The 19,583-nt window shown below is 36.9% G+C and overlaps 1 protein-coding gene across 1 annotated transcript in view; it reads left to right on the top strand.

Moving 5' to 3' along the window:
• The first annotated feature begins 258 nt into the window (after window positions 1-258).
• LOC117984518 (uncharacterized) overlaps window positions 259-19,583 on the top strand; it is an 84,968-nt gene continuing 65,643 nt past the window's right edge. The window contains exons 1-2 of the mRNA XM_069500329.1: window positions 259-364; window positions 18,455-18,587. Coding sequence (XP_069356430.1) covers window positions 18,536-18,587 — 52 coding nt within the window. The 5' untranslated portion in view covers window positions 259-364; window positions 18,455-18,535. The remainder of the gene's footprint in view (window positions 365-18,454; window positions 18,588-19,583) is intronic.

Genomic DNA, 19,583 nt, shown 5'->3' with positions numbered 1-19,583 from the left:
AATTCCGCTCCATTATTCAACAAATCCCGGACGAGCGATTAACAAACAATCTAGGTTAGTAAGGTATCTCCACACTGTTTACATTAAACCGTGTAACGGATTAATATAAACAATATAATATTGTTCAGGCATCGTTTTACCAGGTGACCATCTGTTTATCGTGCCTTGTATTCAGGGCTCGTTCCGTGGGCGGGCGGAGCGCTTCCTTATAGATCGTAGGGGCTAGGGCGGCTAGGGCGCGCTTTCAGTGAGTTTCCAAGTGCCGAATCGCGCGGACGCGTCGCACTCGCCCCGCCAAGCCAAAACGAGACACAAATACGTGACTGATAACGCTAGAGGAGGACAACACACCCGTTTTCAACAGGTCGTTATTGTTACTCTACTAAATGGTGATATCGTAATAATTCTCACTTCAGCTCTTTATTTTATGGCCCGTTCAAACTTTTTTACTTACACGTAACGCCGTATATTGTTTTGCGTGTTGTTAAGTTGGTGTGGTGTGGTTTTATGATGCTTTAATAGCATGTGTTGTGCTTGCCTGATGGAATGCTTTTCTTGTAAAGATAATCCTGAATATAAACAGATAAGTAGGTAATACCTTACAGCTGCTATAATTTTTTAGTAGGTATTTTGCAATAATGCTTATTGTATTAAAGCTTGAACTGTGTACGGCAACAGTGACATGGTTTTCCGGTAAAACCCGATATTTACCAAGTCTTCAAGGTTAAAGTCTGAATTTTTCACTATTTTTTTTAATTGAGATAGCGAGCAAACGTGCAGGCGGGTCACCTGATGTTAAGTGATTACCGCCGCCCTTGAACATTTGCAGCACCAGAGGAACCGCCGATGCGTTGGCGGCCTTTTAGGAATTTGTTGGTCCCTTGAATAACCCCATGTTGTAGTTTAGTATTCTCTCAGTAAATCTTGAGATTTACCTCGGAGACATCGGCAACATCCATAGTGAAACAAGCTGAATGAAGGAACGACGGAGCAAGCTTTCTGGCGTAGGTAGCCCATTTAAAAAGTCTGAAATTAACGAATAATTAAGTATCGCAAAACAGCTGTTAAGACTAGGTAAATTTTGAGCTTTACTGGAAAATCTAAGAGGTTTCCGTATAGTTCGAGCTTCAACAGTAACAGCTATATTGTATACAAAAGCGTAGGTATGTAGGTACCTACAGGAAATCGTCATACAGATATTGAATAATATCTGGATGACGATCTGGCGAGCGCAGGGGTAAGGATTTCTTTCAAATTTAAATAAACGCTTACTTATTATAATGAAATAAAAGAGCCAGCGTGAAAATTTTTCTTTAATTTTACAGAAATATATCAAGCGAAGAAAGAAATTTACTTTTCTATTTTTTTTACACTGAGGTCCTACTGGTATCTTACGTCTGATGGTAGAGCTGGCCCAGAGTAGTTAGTATGAGATTTTACATCTCACCAACGTTGGTAGAATTCAAAGTTAGAGTAAAATGGAGCCTTCCTTGTTTTAAAGCTCATATTTTGCTCATATTTGTCCATACTCTACCAACGCTTCGAGCAAAAACCTTGCGAAATCAATCTCGGTGGTAGGTATCCATACTGTTTTTTTTTTACTTTAAATCAATCTACTTTAAATTCATTTTAGTGTGACGTGTTTCGACGCTCAAATTCTATAACTAATAGCAAAACGAAGTAAAATCTCATACTAAGCTTACTGATCGCTATCTTCATGATAATAGTGCAACTCGTGCGGTATATTGGCATGACGGTAAATCCACTCTATTATTTTCCTGGAAAATTAACTAAGTAAGTATGCAATGGCTAGCTGACTCGCCCCGGCTTTGCTTGGGTATATTACGCTCCTAATAAGTTTCAGTCAACGCATCGCTTGGCAGCACGGCTTTTTCAATATGATGATAACAGCTAGCCAAGGTGGAAGCCACCAGACAATTTAAATAATAATAATGAATATTTTTGGGCAATTTTCGCAATGTTATTTACATACTACCATGACTCTAAATCTTAATTTTAAAATATCGCAGGTAGGTATTCAAAATACCTATGACCAGGGAAAATATTATAAAGACACTTCACCATTTTACTTGCATATTATTATCTATTTCAACCCTAATCGAGAATCACGGCTGACCTCATTTCACACTTTTGAACATGACCCAATATTCAAGACCCCCTATTCTAAACAAACATGGCACAATAGCTATTTCTGTTTTCGGTCGAAAGGTTTTCAGGGAAACAGTTCCTGGATAGGGCCAAGTTCAGAAGTCAAAGGGCAATGCGCAAGTCCCTGTCTGTTTCTGAATTATGTAGGTACGAACGGCATTCCGAATTCAAAATCACTTGTAAAAGTTTACTTGAATAAAAGCGTATTCTATTCTACTCAATTCTATCCTATTCTATCATAATATTCTATTCTATTCTATTCTAAGTATTCTATTCTATTAATGAATCAATCCTCGCTTGATGTACGATTGTTGGACCAGTCTAGTGCCCCTTGCACAAGTTCTATACTTAGAGACGAAAAGGGAGATATTAGACATATTAAAAAACGGTCAAGTGCGACTCGGACTTGCACACGAAAGGTTCGGTACCATCGTACAAGAAGAGACTTTTATGTGCAATAATGCAAGTTAGTAGCCGGCAGCGCAATCTATGATGTGATTTACTATACTGATTATTAAATAATAATATATTTTATTTAAACAGGTATAAATATAAATTTAATTCGTGAGCACATTTTAATTTTTGTTCGATGTAACTGTGATATGTAATCACAAATTAACGGTTTTCGGATTTTTGTCTTCATTAGTGCTACATGACATTGCAACCTGGAACCTGCCACATTTCATGATTCTAGGTCAAAAGGAAATTGGTTTTGATTCTCTTTTCTTGACAGGCACGGCAGATAGACAACGAAACGCCCCTATAAGGGTTGCTTTTTCTTTTGAGGTAGTTACGGAACCCTAAAATTGATTATTATTCTTCTTTTTCTTTACAATGAATTCGTAAGTGTCACGTGATAGCCGACAAAAGCTTTGTTAATATAAAACGCGCTGCTTTTTGAATTTTCATACAGAATCAAGGAAAAACCCTGGGATTAAGATAATATCGACTTTTTCCACTGAATAATCGCTTGGCACAAACACATGTGACCATCCCAATCCTATTCAAGTGAAGAATAATAACCAAATACCGGCAAATAGTGTTGCCAGGCGTCCGGATAAAGCCGGACACAGTCAGGCTTTTTGGTTGGATGTCCGGCCAAATTAGACGGTGTCCGGCCTGTCCGGCTTTTGTTAGACTTTTTAAATTTGACCATTTTTTACATTTTGCAATAATAGTAGGTGTGAAGAATGATGATTATTTAAATGGGACTGGTTCATTCATTAGGTTTGTTTAATTCAAATAAGTAATTTTGATAAGTGATTTAAAAAAAGATTGGTTCATTTATTTTATTGTTCTTTTATTAGAGTTTGAGGATATTTTAAGGTAAAAAATATAAAAGCCTTGTTTTTTTGTGTTATACTTACTAAGACTGAAAAATTAAGATTGTCCGGTCTTTTCACTCAAATGTCCGGCTAAACTGGCTGGTCTGTTCGGCTTTTCGGTTTTAAGATCTGGCAACCCTACCGGCAAAACGTTCATAATATAAATTATTATACTTTACCTTTCCAAGAAAAGGCCATTTTCAGTGTATGCCTCCTACGTGACCACATTCTGTGTGAGAATTGAAGAATTATGAGGGTTAGCGTGTTATAAGTTTTTGTATGATTACGTTTTTTATTATAAACAAAATATGACTAATAACAAATTGATAAAATATATTTCGAAACAAATCAATACACTAAAGTTATTGTGCGTACTGAGTTCCCGTCAGTCAGTTCAGCCATTTCGAAGATTTGTCCAAACAAACCTACAGACAGACGAATATAGACAACTTATCTACACCTTCGTAAACCTAACTCCAAGAATGCGCCTCGCTCGCAAAGTGTCGGGTAAAGGATAAGTAATTAGCACGAACGATGGTAACAGGAACTCCCAAAGTGTAAAAGGAATGACGTATACCAATTAATTTGATTGTAACAGCACCCTCGTCATGGATCTTTGAAATCGGACCTGTTGGCCCCGCTTAGGCGATCCGCCCGCGTCAGACTTTTTGTAGGTTCGAAAATCGGGCTGCTGACTTTTATCATAAAGTTTTTTACTCACTTTTTGTAGGACATGCGCGTTTCAATATTGCAATCTGAGTGTTACATTTTTGCCGACAATAAATCGGTCACCGATTCTCGGCAAACAGATTGCCTACGTATTTAAACGCACCGACTATTTGTAGGACGTGTAATATATTATTGCAATCGGTATTCTGTATGTTTTATTTTTAGCCAAATATCTTAAATATATAAAATGAAAAGGTGACTGACTGACTGACTGACTGATCTATCAACGCACAGCTCAAACTACTGGACGGACCGGGCTGAAATTTGGCATGCAGATAGCTATTATGACGTAGGCATCCGCTTAGAAAGGATTTTTGAAAATTCAACCCCTAAAGGGATAAAAAAGGGGGTTGGAATTTGTGTAGTCCACGCGAACGAAGTCGCGAGCATAAGCTAGTAAAATAATAAAATTGGTCTGCGATTGTCGGACCTGTTCGCCCCGCTTACTTGTTGCGCCATCGCGTCGTATCGACCTATTCAGTCCACAGTCACACCCTGAAACATTAGGCACATCGATATGACATTGGAGCCAAGAGCTATTGTTTGAACTCTACCTTCTCCCTACATCTCACTGAAATGAAATGTCTGTCTGTGTTTTCGAAATTATATATTAATACTATTTACATAGTAGGTAGGCACGCTGTAATATAATATGGTGTGCTATGTACAAAATTGTAGTTCTTTTTTTGTGCCGATTCGAAGCGCCACACACCGAGAGTACCGGGAATTAAAATTGAAACTTTGATGTCTCATCACTAACATACAGTAAAGTAAAAAATTATCGTTATTCGCTGTTATTATACATTACAAAAAATAAACACCTTAGAATAATCCCACTTAGATTTATTTACGAAAACACTAAAGGCTAAAATTGCTGAGTAAGGTGTCCCGGAGACATCCACTCCGTTCCACGTTGATATGAACTTAGGTACCAAATTCGGCAACTGGTATTATGTAAACCTCCAATAATCACTTGAAACAAAGGTTTTTATGAGTCTTTTTAAACGCCTTTAAGCACAGGTCACACCATGAACTAAAGTAGCTTAGCATGGCTTTCAACCAAGTACCAACTATGCGAGCTAAGCTAAGCGAACCTACGTAAGCTAAGCGAGCCGTATAGAAATAAAAATACACGACTGCCCTGCCAAAAACCACAGATAACGAAAAAGAGTGAACGAAAAGTAACACCAAGAGTTCTACTCTAGTAAGAAAATAGTGGCATCTATATGCCACTATTCTATATATATTCTGGGTATATTTTTTTATATATCAATATGGCGGCTATCCGCCATATTGATATATAAAAAAAATATACCCAGTGTCAGTCGGTATAATGTAAAGATTCTAATGATACCCTTTAGGTATATGCAAATCGGTTCAGGCATTTAGAAGTTATGGAGGACTAAAGACACTCACACACCCATGAATCCAGAAAACATTACACTCCTTTTTTTGGCAGTTGTTTAAATATACAGGCTTAGGTACATTGAAAATAAAAAGGGGTGCGAGTCAACACTCGTCTTTCACAAAGCACCTGCACGATTTATACGAATGATCACCGATGAAGTAAGTTCAGATGATGATGTTGTTAAAATTTAAAAAAAAAGACGTTTATGAAATTATGTAATTCAAAAAGAAAAAGAAAGAAACAGATTTCGATATTTTTAGGCGTTTCAATTCAGACAACGTAGAAGTGGAGAAACTTATACTTTATTCAGGAGAATTTTCAGATTATTTTAGAGTCATATTAAGAGAACAATTCCAAATACAATGAGATACGAGATATTAACTGTGGATATTATCTTACAAAGTTGTCAAAGCGACATAGTTTACTTAGCTTAGCTGGCATCGTAGAGCTAATCCACAGTTCAATAAGCTCGTTTAGCTTAGCTTGTTTGTTGTGTGAATTGAAGTATGAAATGAGAAGATATCGAAGTTATGTGAGATAAGCTAAGCTAAGTTATTTTAGCTTGCGGTATGACTTGAGCTTTAAACGAAGTGCTCTACAATGGCCATTGATCGATAGAGCCTTAATTAAGTTAATGTAGTTTCAACCTGATTTCGAATAATGTTGGGAAATGTATAAAACAAGAAGTGGGCAGGTTTTAAAAGGAAATGTATGTAGACCGAGTGTAATGTTGGATTAAACTTCGCCGGGAGTATGAGCTAAAGAATTATTGTGTGTAGAAATCTAAATATATAAAAGGTAAATGTAACTGACTGACTGGCTGAAAATTCAACCCCTAATGGAGTAAAATAAGGGTTTGAAATTTGTATAATCCACGCGGATAAAGTCCTGGCCATAAGCTAGTATTTATATAAAGTATTTCTCTTAAGCGACGTCCCACAACCACACCACGGCAAAAATGTCGCCGGTAAAAGAATTACCAAAAGCGTACCAAATCCATTCACACGTACCAAAATGACCGTAAATCGCACCCATGATAATATACGCGGCAAGGCACTGGTAGGTAAGTAACCACACCACCATCGCAACAAATTGTACCATCGCATGTACCATTCATTCTTGTAGTTTGTGGCTGCGCGACAACTAAACTTGGTCACTGCATCGAGACTATTGACAACTGGCGACATTTTTGCCGCTGTGGAGTGGTCCGACAGACATGAATTCCTCCGGCATCAATTTACCAGACGATAGTCCGTGCCACGCCTGTGCTCCATCAGAGTGCAAAATGTATTGACAATTCCTTAGACCGCACGTGCGTAGTAACTTAGCTATAGCCTATATTATACATGTTAAGGTATGATTCCGAACCACGCTGCATGCAGCAGCGCTGCGGCAACAGTGCTGTCAACAGCTGTCACAGTCCTGTCGCGGCACTACTGGTCCCCATACAATCTCTATAAGCTTATATGACATTACATTCCGAGCTAGGCAGCAATATAGCGGCAGCTGTGACAGCTGGTGAGAGCACTGTTGCGGCAGCGCTGCTGCGTGCAGCGTGGTTCGGAATCATAACTTTATTATTATATTTTGTGCCGTAGCGTATCATGCCTACCTACTGTTATAATGCCCTCTAATGAACAATATTTTTATTTCCAAGATGCTATTCCCAAGGGCAATATTTATTAGAGAGCCAGAGAGGCTACCGGGGAAGTAAATTGAATCATATGAGAAAAATATTGGACTTATGTATCATACTTATACTTACTAACTTACTTAACTAGGAGCGCGTCATAATTTATTATTCTTTACTCTTATCAAAATGATAATATTAATAGAGAAAGAATTTTCCAAAATTATAAATATATTTCTCAACGTAAATAAGTATCCATAGTATAACCATATACTTACTCTTCTCGTCTTGTTAGATACATTTCTTCGGCGTCATCTCAACCGATAGACGTTCATCGTAGGATTTAATAATATTTTGATCTCTTGCAAGGATCGCCACAGATACAAAATAATAGGCTGTGCCGCTTCCGACCAGGGGCTCCCAGCGACTCGCTTGAGATTGTCCATCACCTAATACCCCTACTAGTGGGGAGGAAGTTTCTCAACGCTGCGCTTTCGATGCGAGGATCATGATTCAAAGATCTTAGACTCCAACTTTGGTCTATCGGTTCTTTTCACTGTGTACCTACCTACACCGTTAGCTGTCGCTTCAGCTTCGCGACTTGTTAAGCTGCTGTGGATCCAGCATGCCTAACGGTGTTTGGAGGCAAGTAGTGTCCCAGGGGTGGGTCTGCTTCAGCCGACACCCACTGGCGGAGTTGCCGGTCTCTTGTGCTCCGTGATTCCGTCGTCAGTGGTGAGAGGGAACTTTATGAGGTTTTAAGTCGGCAGGAGTCCGAGATAGCCCCGTGCTTTTCCTAACGGACAAAAATGCGTGAGAAACTCCATGCATGGCACTCTCAATTGCCTGCTGAGTCGCGGTTTTTAAACCAATTTGAAACTTTGATTACAGCTGCGCGCTCAACTGTTATTAATCCCACAGTATTTACTATTTCCTTCTTTATCAAGCTGTTTCGAACTTTGATTACTTTCTTGCCTTTGTAAGAAGCTTGTTCGAAGCAAAGTTTCTGAAATATACCGACATTCATGCTTTTGTAATAAAATTAGGGTAAACATTTAACCCTTTTCGTTATTTTATATCTCTTCAAAAAAGTATGAAACCAACTCGCAAACTGCGTCCGTCTATGTATTCGCTTAAAACTTTTTCGCATTTTAGCTTTGGTTATGTACTTAATAATTATAAAAGCTTTTTAATGGATAACTTCATCACAATGCAGTTTTCTTCATCATTTAGAACATTTTTCAGAGAATGTTTATTACTTTTACAACTTATTTAGTCTATTTAGTCTATAGAATGGAACGAGTCAGCTAGTAAGACTAATTAAGTCAATGAACTTTTTTTCAGTTCGTTTAATGTTGTATAGCTTTTTTGTTCTTCCTTCCTAGTTACACTACCTACCTACCTATTAAAATTTGGATGTAGGGGGTAATTTCCGAAATTACTAATCCGATTTCAAAATTTCTTTCACTGGTAAATAGTTGACTGGACAAATTTTTAAATTTTTACGAAATTTCGTGTAGAAGATAGCTGGCGCCCCGGGGTCAGACATGGGCTATTTTTTATTCCGAAAAATCAAAGAGTTTCTACGGGGTTTTTAAAAACCTACATCCACGCGGATTAAGTCGCGGGAGTTATCTAGTCTGTTCTATATCTAGTAAATTGTATCATATCATATTATGGATATCATTAATTCATATCATATATCATAATAATATTATCATCAAATTATATCATACGGACGAAGTTACGGGAAAAAGCTAGTAGTCGCATAAAATGTTTATTTAACTGACTAAAATGTACAGACCTACAGATAAACCACTTGGTCTAAAAACTTGATCTTTTGCATGTACCTACCTACCTACTAAGTTTTCACTCTAAAAAAGGATTTTCAATAATTTGAACCGAGCAAAGTCCCCGAGCCCTTATTTTTGAAAATTACAAGGTACTAGGTAGGTAATAGGTATGTAACATTAAATATTTTGACCTTCAATAAAATTCGATATCGTAACATGTACTTGACTAAGGCTTTACCTACTGAGTCCACATATTATATACATCGTACAAGGACAAGGTTCTATTTTAAACGAAGTAATAAGTAGGTACCTTTAAATAATGTACGCCTAGGATGTTTATCACATACCTATCAACTTCCAGCTCGTACCTACTTTTCTAGGTCACGTAGGTAACGGGAAATCGTGAATAGACGGGGCCATGTCTAGGAATAACGTAGGCAACATTATTTTTTACTCTTTTTAAGAAGAGCATTTTAAATGGGAACTTATAAAGTTTTCATTACCTTGCGTTGAACATCGGCAAGTAACGATAATTTTTAGGGTTGCGTACCTCAAAAGGAAAAACGGAACCCTTATAGGATCACTTTGTTGTCTATCTGTCTGTCTGTCAAGAAACCTACAGGCTACTTCCCGTTGAGCTAGAATTATGAAATTTGGCAGGTAGGTAGGCCTTATAATACATGGGGTAAAATCTAAAAACCGTGAATTTCAATATCTTCAGTTTATATAAGATAGAATAATCAGCTTAATTACTCTACATTAACGTTGATACAAATACGTGTAATACAAATCAACACATTTACCACACCTTAGTGCAGCGCAGTTGGGTAAAATAAGGCTTCGATCATGCTCCAAATACCGTCTCATTAGAGCACAAAGTAGTCTGAATTTCCACTTCCCTTTGTCGTGAATTAGGGGCACTTTAAACTTTGAGGACAAAAGACTTTTTTGGCATTCAAAATATACTGATAAGAAAGCGTCTAAAATATAATTATGTCTATACCTATCTTAAAATAGAAGATATTATATTTTACTAGCTGATGCCCGCGATTTCGTCCGCGTGGATTTACATTTTCCAAAATCCCGCGGGCACTCTTTGATTTTTCGGGATAAAAAGTAGCCTATCTCCATTCCAAATTTCATCCAAATCCGTTCAGCCGTTTTTGCGTGATTGAGTAACAAACATCCAAACATCCAGACATCCACACTTTCACAATTCACATTTATAATATTAGTTGCATAGTAGGATTAGGATAGTATTGTTTTAAACCACACCTCATACATATCATTCATTCCATACTAATATTATAAATGTGAAAGTGTGTATGTCTGTCCGTCTGTCTGTCTGCTAGCTTTTCACGGCCCATCCGTTTAACCGATTTTGATGAAATTTGATACAGATATAGCTTGCGCCCCGGGGAAAATGTAGGCTACTTTTGATCCCGGAAAATAAAAGAGTTCCCATGGGATTTTTGAAAAAATATAAAGAGGGATAAACAATATAAATGGACCTAATTGGAATTTATATAATCAACCGAAATAAAGACGTTAGGATCATCTCATAGATATTCCTATCAAAATTACCCCAAGGCACCTTAAATTATTATTATAACATGACAATTAATAATGAGGTAGTAAGTACCAAATAGTGCCATAAACATGGATATAGAAAATAATAATTCTTGTGTACTAATAATTAGTACTTAAAATTTATTTGGCCATAAATTCATTTGTTGACTCTGCTACTTGACAAACATTCAAACATTCAAATTTTATGTAAACCTGTGATTCAAACGGTTCCTCCAGTTCACAGAACTTTGTAACGAGTTCTTCTGCGATCAGCTGTTTCAAAGATTGTTAGTCGTAAGTACATTGGAGTTTTTAACAAATTCTTTAAGTCCTCATCTCCTACGGGTATTAGGTATGCTTCGAGGCTCATTATTTTTTTTGGGTTACGTACCTCAAAAGGATATAAGGAACCCTTATATGATCGCTTTGTTGTCTGCCTGTCTGTCTGTCTGTCTGTCCGTCAGTCCGTCGTGTCTGTCAAGAAAACCAAAAGGGTTTACTTGGGTACTTCCCGTTGATCTAGAATCATAAAATTTGGTAGGTAGGTAGGTTTTATAGCACAAATAAAGGAATAAATCCGAAAACCGTGGATTTGTGGTTGCATCACACAAAAAAAATTGTGCATAAACAAATAATTGGTATTTTCAATTTTCAAAGTAAGATTACTATACCAAATGGGGTATCATAATATGAAAAGGCCTGTACATCCTAAAACAGTTTTTGATTTATCGTGCAAAATGTTGATAAAATACGACTGTAGTGCGGAACCCTCGGTGCGCGAGTCTGACTCGCACTTGACCGGTTTTTTTGGTATACATTAACACATCCGCATCGTTCCTAACCTCAGCTTTCCGGGATGCTGCGGACATTCTCTAACACCTTGTAAATCGAAGTCTTAGCTCTTTGAGTTTAATTTTGTTCGACTTGTTAGTTCATTTTTTATCGAGAGTTCTTGAGGACTAGAGCATTATACTTATTGCATTAAATTTAGTAATTATTTATTACTGAAATCTCTGTTATTAAGTAAATACATTTTTCACCCCAATCATCGCTAAGAAATCGTATCAAGGAAGTTATTAGGTACGGGTAATTTGCTTCGTTTACAAACAACCACAGCGCCGGATCATCAAATTTCCGTTCATTTAACGCCTCGCAAACGGTGTCACATATTATTATTATAATTATAGGTACCTACCTACTAACCTAATAACACCAAATCTCTTATCTTTTAGTTGCCTATATCTTTTAACTCTATAATAGTAGTATAAAAAAGTACAAACCAATAAAACAACAAACAAATACATTTCCGCATTTACTTATAATATTTACTTCAAAATAGCGATCGACTGATGGTCAAAACGTGATGCAGCGTTGAAAATTCGAACTCGCGATTACGGCGGCGGCGGCAATGGGCGGATCGATTGCAGAAAGTCAAAATGCGATGCAGAATTGATGCAGTCGCAAAATCGCTTATGCTAAAAGCATTGTGTCTGCTATGGCCCTTAATGTTTGATAAACAGAAGACATTCCAACAGTACATTAAAGTAACAGAAGTCCGTTGTATTTTTTTCCAATTACTTCACTAAACGCAGCAAACGTTCGTCAAATTAATAAGTTGGCAAGTTTAATAAAGCTTCGGTGTCGTAGTCTGTCATGTACTTAAGTAATAAAGTAAGTAGGTACAATTTTTTTCTTAAAAAGCAAATTAATTTCACGTTAGTACCCTTGAAGATAATAAGCCATTTGTAAGTCGTAGATAATAAACTCAGATTTGGATAGCTGATATTATTCTTCAATCTTTTACTGAGAGTGCTTTGATTAATGTAGGCGTCATCCCACACCCTGTACCTTATAAAATAATATAATGTTGTACTTAGGTATTATATACAAGAGAATAATATTATAATTATTCCAGTTCGTAAAAGCCGATATTAAAATGAAAACAAGTCGGTTCTTTTAATAATACAAGACTCCCAATTATAGTACATTTTAAATGAGTGTTTAAATATTATGAAACCTTAGTATTCGTTTTGATTATTGTTATGTTACTACAGCATGCGATGTTATAATAGGTACATGGTTAATTAATGTACCTTTACATTTCAATATAGCTATTTTTGGACTAGGTACTTCATGAATATTAGAGAATACAGAGAATAAATAAAAACTTTGATGTAAGTAAAACAAAGTACGCACTTATTGACACTTACTTATGGATAGACATATTATCCATAATGTCGTTTGGTAATCCATACTAATATTACGAATGCGAAAGTGTGTCTGTCTGTCTGTATGCTAGCTTTTCACGGCCCAACAGTTAAACCGATTTTAATGAAATTTGGTACAGAGTTAGCTTACATTCCGGGGACGGACATAGGCTACTTTTTATACCGGAAAACTAAAGCGTTCCCACGGGATTCTTGAAGGCCCATCCGTTTAACCGATTCACATGAAATTTGGTACAAAGGTAGGTTGCATCTCAGAAAATGGACATACGCAACTTTTTATCCCGGAAAACCAAAAAGTTCCCACGCGATTTGAAAAACAAATTTTACGCGGATGAAGTCTAGGGCTACTAGGGCATCGCCTAGTCTTAATATATAAAAGGAAAAGGTGACTGACTGACTGACTGACTGACTGACTGACTGATCTATCAACGCACAGCTCAAACTACTGGACGGATTGGGTTGAAATTTGGCATGCAGATAGCTATTATGATGTTGGCATCCGCTAAGAAAGGATTATTGAAATTTCAACCCGAAATATTGGTTTGTAGTCCACGCGGACTAAGTTGCGAGCATAAGCTGCTAGTTAAATAATAAATAAGTAGTTCATAAAAGTGTAAAATATTTAAAAATTCGTTACAAAAATAGAACATTTAGGTCGAAGCTTTTTTTGGTGTGTAAAAATCGTTTTTGTTGTATGCCATCTGGCATTTCACACGGCCGTCCGCTTGGACAAAAAATTGTGATATGCACGACAAATGGCCAATCAATACCCAGTCGTGTTTTGTGCTCTTTTTTACCCCTGACACTATTAAATAGGGGCGTGATATGTTTGACTACATTGTCTGGATGTCTATAGCATCGTAAGTCTTAAGTTTTTTGTTAAGCTTGCTTAGATAGTGTACTGTTTATGCCTAACTTTTGTAACCAAAATCAAGATTCAAGAAATCCCAAATCTGAAAGAAAGTATCGTTTCGAATTTATAGTCCGTACAAATTGACTCTTCACGCGCTGTGTTTGTCTTTCTTTTGTTTTTCATGATTTAAGTGTTGTTTTTCATAGTAAAAGTTGTCTATAACGATGAGTGCATTGATCTTTTTTGGGTAAGAACCCTCTTTCCGAATCACTTTTTATACATCCGTTCACGACTCGAGTATTTTAGCAGTTCAGGAGATTGAAACGCTAGACTTCCGACCATCATTATTGTCAATCAATAGACGTCCACAGCTGCACAGAGATCTCTTGTTGGGAGGTCCAAACGCCACGTTCTTACGCCGCCTGAATCCAGCGGCTCCCTGCAACTCGTTTCTATTCCCAAGCATAGTGGATACCAGATACCTACCCAGCTTTTAAGGAGGCCGCGTTTGCTTTACAAGCACGTGTATAGGATTAAGTCAAGATGGCTAATTATTATTATCTAAAAGCAATATACACTCTCTCGGCAATATTACAATTTTAATTAAAAGTCATCTCTAGTGCATCTGTTCTACAAGCTTCGGGAAATTATTTTTTACCACAAAAATAATTAATTACCTAATACTCGTAGACTTTTCAAAAAATGTTTTACAGTGACCCCTACATGGTCGCTAACGATGGGCCCCATAAGAAAGCTAGAGTCACTCAGGGGGCGATGGAGAGAGTTATGCATGGGGTCTTAATGGTGAAAATTTAACGGTGATCATAATTTTACTTTAACCACCTGTCATGCAATTGGACTATTTTAAATGGCCATAACAATAAATTCACTCTTGAGTATTGGACCCTCAGAGAAACCTTGGTTCCTTTCCTGATCTGATTATTATAATAAAGTGGAGCTAATGTAAAAATGTGTAGTTACGCTACAAGCTTAAAACTTTAATGATGATAAATTAGATAGGAAGATGGTAATAAAATTAACCCCGAGAGAGAACCAACGTAAGCTCTCAGGCGATACATTATTATTTACTTATCGTAAACTAATGTTAAACTACTTTTTGTCCGTGGCTTCGTCTGCATGGATTTAGTTTTCGTTAATCTTTCAAATATCTCTACCCATCTAAAATAAAAAATTTGTGTTTAAGCTTTGTGCTTTGTATCCGTTGTAATCTTTCCATGGTTTATCTCAAGGTCTTTGACTGACAAATTAGTTCTTGAGTAGTAGTAGGTAGTGGATTTTAACCATAAGTTTGCAATAAAGAATTATTTGCATAAGTTTTTGCTGGTGGGAGGCTTCGGCCGTGGCTCGTTACCACCCTACTGGCAAAGCCGTGCCGCCAAGCGATTTAGCGTTCCGGTACGATGCCGTGTAGAAACCAAAGGGGTATGGGTTTAATACAAACTGCCATACCCCTTCCAGGTTAGCCCGCTATCATCTTAGACTGCATCATCACTTACCATCAGGTGAGATTGCAGTCAAGGGCTAACTTGTATTTGAATAAAAAAAATAAAAAAACATTGACATAATAACATTTTGAAAACTCTGTTTCTGTTAAAAATACATTAAATTCATTAATACTTACTGAATTTTTATTGTCACTTATAATTTGTTGAATGAAAAGCAACATGATATACCAATTCAAAAAAAAAACTTAAAATCTGTAAAAAAATTACCCATTTTTTAATTTTTTAGTAAGAATTCGGTTATTATTAAATAGTGAGCAATCGAGCAAGCGGTTTCTACAGTGCTGTTTTTAGAAATCTTTTTTATTCTTTCTCATGGGTTTGTACCTGCGATAAAATCAGAATAATTTGGTTGCAAGAATTCTAAGATAATTTTTTTAAATTCAAAACACATTTTTAGGATTTAAACCGGAATATTAAAATAAATTATTTCACGAGGTTACCTTGTAAATAAGAAAGCTCTTTGAGAAAGCTTTCTGCAGAAGATCAAACATTATATCTACGGAAAATATTTTATTACTGTCGAGGTAATAAGATTACGAATAATCTTCCTTATCTACTCCCGACTCGGATTACATTACTTCAGAACTATCATAGGACTTTCAAACAACTATATTAATATACTTACCCAAATCTGTGGCTTCAGTCTACACTTATAAAAGACCGGTCAAGTGCGAGACAGACTCGCACACGAAGGGTTCCTACAAGATAATAACACTTGTAACGATAAAACACTAGGGTAAAGTACGGATGGATGCCACAGTGGTATAGACGCCACACTTTCAAAAAACCTAACTTCCCAATGAAAGTAGCTTAGGCACTACACACTTACGTCCCCGCAGGTCGTCTTGCAGAACAGATGCGTTTGGCTTGTGCATGTGATCATCTCCGCAGCGAACGCAACCAAGGCTTGATAAACTCAATCGTATTTTGTTGTTGGTTATCTTTATAAGTACCAATAAATTCCGTTCTGTTTTTTTATGTCAATAAATTGTTTCATAAAGTACATACACACCTAGGTGTTAATCTCTGTTTTGTATATAATTTTGCTAAAAATAAAAGGACATCTATACCTATCGAAAAGAATAGACGCCTCAATTTTTCGCGGGATAGATGCCCTTAGGGGCATCTATCCCCATACCCTCTTACATGCCCATACTATGGTGTGGGCATGTAATGCTGAGGCTATATTTTATCACGGAAAATTCAAAAATTCTCGCAGGAATAACTGAATTCCACGTCGATGAACTGTTATAGCTAGCTACATCTATACAGCTTGCCGATTCGGCAGACAAGCACAATTATTAATATTAGGTACTCTCTCTTTTTGTTTCTCTCCAGAATCCAGATCCCATTTCCAATATCCACGCAGACAAAGTTGCGGGCATGATCTAGTCTAAATATTCAAAACGAAAAGGTGACTGACTGACTGATCTATCAACACACAGCTCAAACTACTGGACGGATCGGGCTAAAATTTGGCATGCAGATAGCTATTATGACGTAGACATCCGCTAAAGGATTTTTAAAAACTCAACCCCTAAGGGGGTAAAATAGGGGATCGAAATTTGTGTAGTCCACGCGGACGAAGTCGCGGGCATAAACTATTAGGTGATAAATTAATGAAGGATCTAAAACCACCGTACTCTGAGAATAAGAAAAGGGTTTACTTTTACCATCTATCTATTTATGTGCCACAGAAAATTGTACATTTCCCGCGTGAAACAAACCGACAACACGGCGCTTCTGGACACAATCAATACAAACGTACATCCGATTGCCGCAGCTTGCTCCATAATACAAATAAATTACACCCTTGAGTATATTATTATACACTATACAGCGACACTTGTTACTCGAGCAATACAACCGACAAGTAATTTATAAAAAAATAAATCAATTTCACTGACCTCCACTCATATAAGTACGCTGGACCTGCAACTGCCGAGCTATTTTTGATGAACTTGATTTTCGCCATTTTGGCGTTGATGGCTACAGTGAGCCATCAACGCCAAAAATGACATTTTGTGTGGCATACCTCGTCCAGCGGATAGTGATTAATTTGTTATGTCATGTATTTTATTATTACCTATATGTACACAGCTAAAATGTGCTCTAAGTATAACGCATATATAAATAGGTAACGTGATAAATTACAAAGCCTCTGCGGCAGCTCTGATATAACAAGTTTACGCTTTTATTTTACCTCAAGTATATTTACCTACTTGATTTTTAACGACGATAGAAATAGGAACATTTTTTATTCGAATAAGTATCTACAACTTTTAGAAGTGCTTTTGAATCGTATAGTGAATCTACCATGACAACATCATAATACATAGTTAAGTATGATGATGTGGATTGAACACACGCGCGATATAACAACTAACTAATATATTATAATAACTACTAACCTATCTTCCGCTGTTAAGCTGTGATAGCCTAGTGGTTAGGACGTCCGCCTTCTAATCGGAGGTCGGGGGTTCGATCCTGGGCACGCACCTCTAACTTTTCAGAGTTATGTGCGTTTTAATTAATTAAATATCATTTGCTTTAACGGTGAAGGAAAACATCGTGAGGAAACCTGCATGCCTGAAAGTTCTCCATAATGTTCTCAAAGGTGTGTGAAGTCTACCAATCCGCACATGGCCAGCGTGGTAGACTATGGCCAAAAACCCTTCTCACTCTGAGAGGAGACCCGCGCTCTGTAGTGAACCGGTGATGGGTTGATCATGATGATGAACCTATCTTCATTTTATATTGTAAATTCATCTTCTCTTCCTGATCTTTAACTTCAATATAATATATCTACCATATTATTATCTCTACCAATGGATAGTCTGTGACAGGTCGAGATGGCAATCGGGGTATGAGGCGGGGCGTTCGCTCCCGATTGCTATCTCGACCTGTCGCGTAATATACGTATTGTGCTTTTTCCTTGTTTACATTATAAAGGAAATATCTGTGTAAAGTTTCAGCTTTCTAGCTCCAAGGGTTTGGGTTGGGCGTTGATTTTAGTCTTAAGGAATTAGGTAGTTGAAATTTAAGAATTCATCGATTTATTTTTTCCTCTAATAAAAATTTATTTGGTCATAAAACTTCAAAATCACAGTTCCAATATAAAATATTGGGTTTTCGTTCATGATTCAAATACCCCTCAGTGACATTACAAATGTTCCTCATAAAAATGCCGTTCGACCTCTATCCTCTATTATATTTCTTTGCAGGTCGCCATTAAGGAAGAATTATGTGCTACTTGAGCATAATAGTGATAATATTTGACTGTCGCGGCCTGTGAACCGTTCGAAATGGTGGTAGCTGTGCAGTTGCTACTTGTGCTTTCCTGTGGACTGGTTTCAGGTATGTTTTCAATATATCTACTCTAACATCACTACCCATAATTTTTTGAATACATATCAAAAATTGCGGAACCGGCAGGGTTCGAACCCGCATCTTCTGGGATCGCGCCGAGACGCCCTGACCGCTAGGCCACGGTTCGTTTGCTGCCAGTGATTCTGCCGGATCCGCAATTTGGAACTCTCCTTGTTGGTAAAAACACTATCATAAAAATTATAAAAATATCACTGCCCATATTATAATTAATGCGAAAGTGTGTTTGCGAAATTGTGTTTATTTGTCACGTCGTCGCAACGGAGCAACAGATCGACGTTTTTATTTTTTTTATATGAATATAGTTAAAGACCTGGAGATTGATATATAAACTACTTTTCATACCGGAAAATTAAAGAATTTCCATGAGATTTTAAAAACTAAATCCACTCAGAGAATTCGTGGGCATCAGCTAGTTGAAATACTTTATAACATACTAACATATTGGGTTCCTGAAAATGCACTACTTCTATTTGAAGATATTACTAGTCTTGTTAAAAGGACTAATTTGCATCCAATTGTTTCATATCTTCATTAGTGACTGTTATTTATTTAAAATCATGGCTTGACAACGAACACCACCATCTTATAACATTACTAGCTTATGCTCGCGACTTCGTCCGCGTGGATTACATAAATTTCAAACCCCTATTTCAAAAATCCTTTCTTAGCGGATGCCTACGTTATAATAGCTACTAACTGCATGCTAATATTCAGCCCGATCCGTCCAGTAGTTTGAGCTGTGCGTTGATAGATCAGTCAATCCTTTTATATTATATATATGTGTACTTTTATACATATATGAAGATTATTATTCAAATGGTTCTAGGTACTTACATAATAATATTTAAGATAAGCATAGTATAGAAGTCTATCATAAACAGAGCGCTATTTCCGTTGAAAGCGGATGTCAAGGGTGAACATAATTTTGAATTCCATTTCGCTGTGCGGATGTGTTAAAGTGAA

This window comes from Maniola hyperantus, chromosome 8 (genome assembly GCF_902806685.2).
Source record: "Maniola hyperantus chromosome 8, iAphHyp1.2, whole genome shotgun sequence".
In the NCBI taxonomy this organism is placed as follows: domain Eukaryota; kingdom Metazoa; phylum Arthropoda; class Insecta; order Lepidoptera; family Nymphalidae; genus Maniola; species Maniola hyperantus.
Note: the sequence above shows the minus strand (reverse complement) of the source record. Positions and strands in the feature narration are given on the sequence as shown.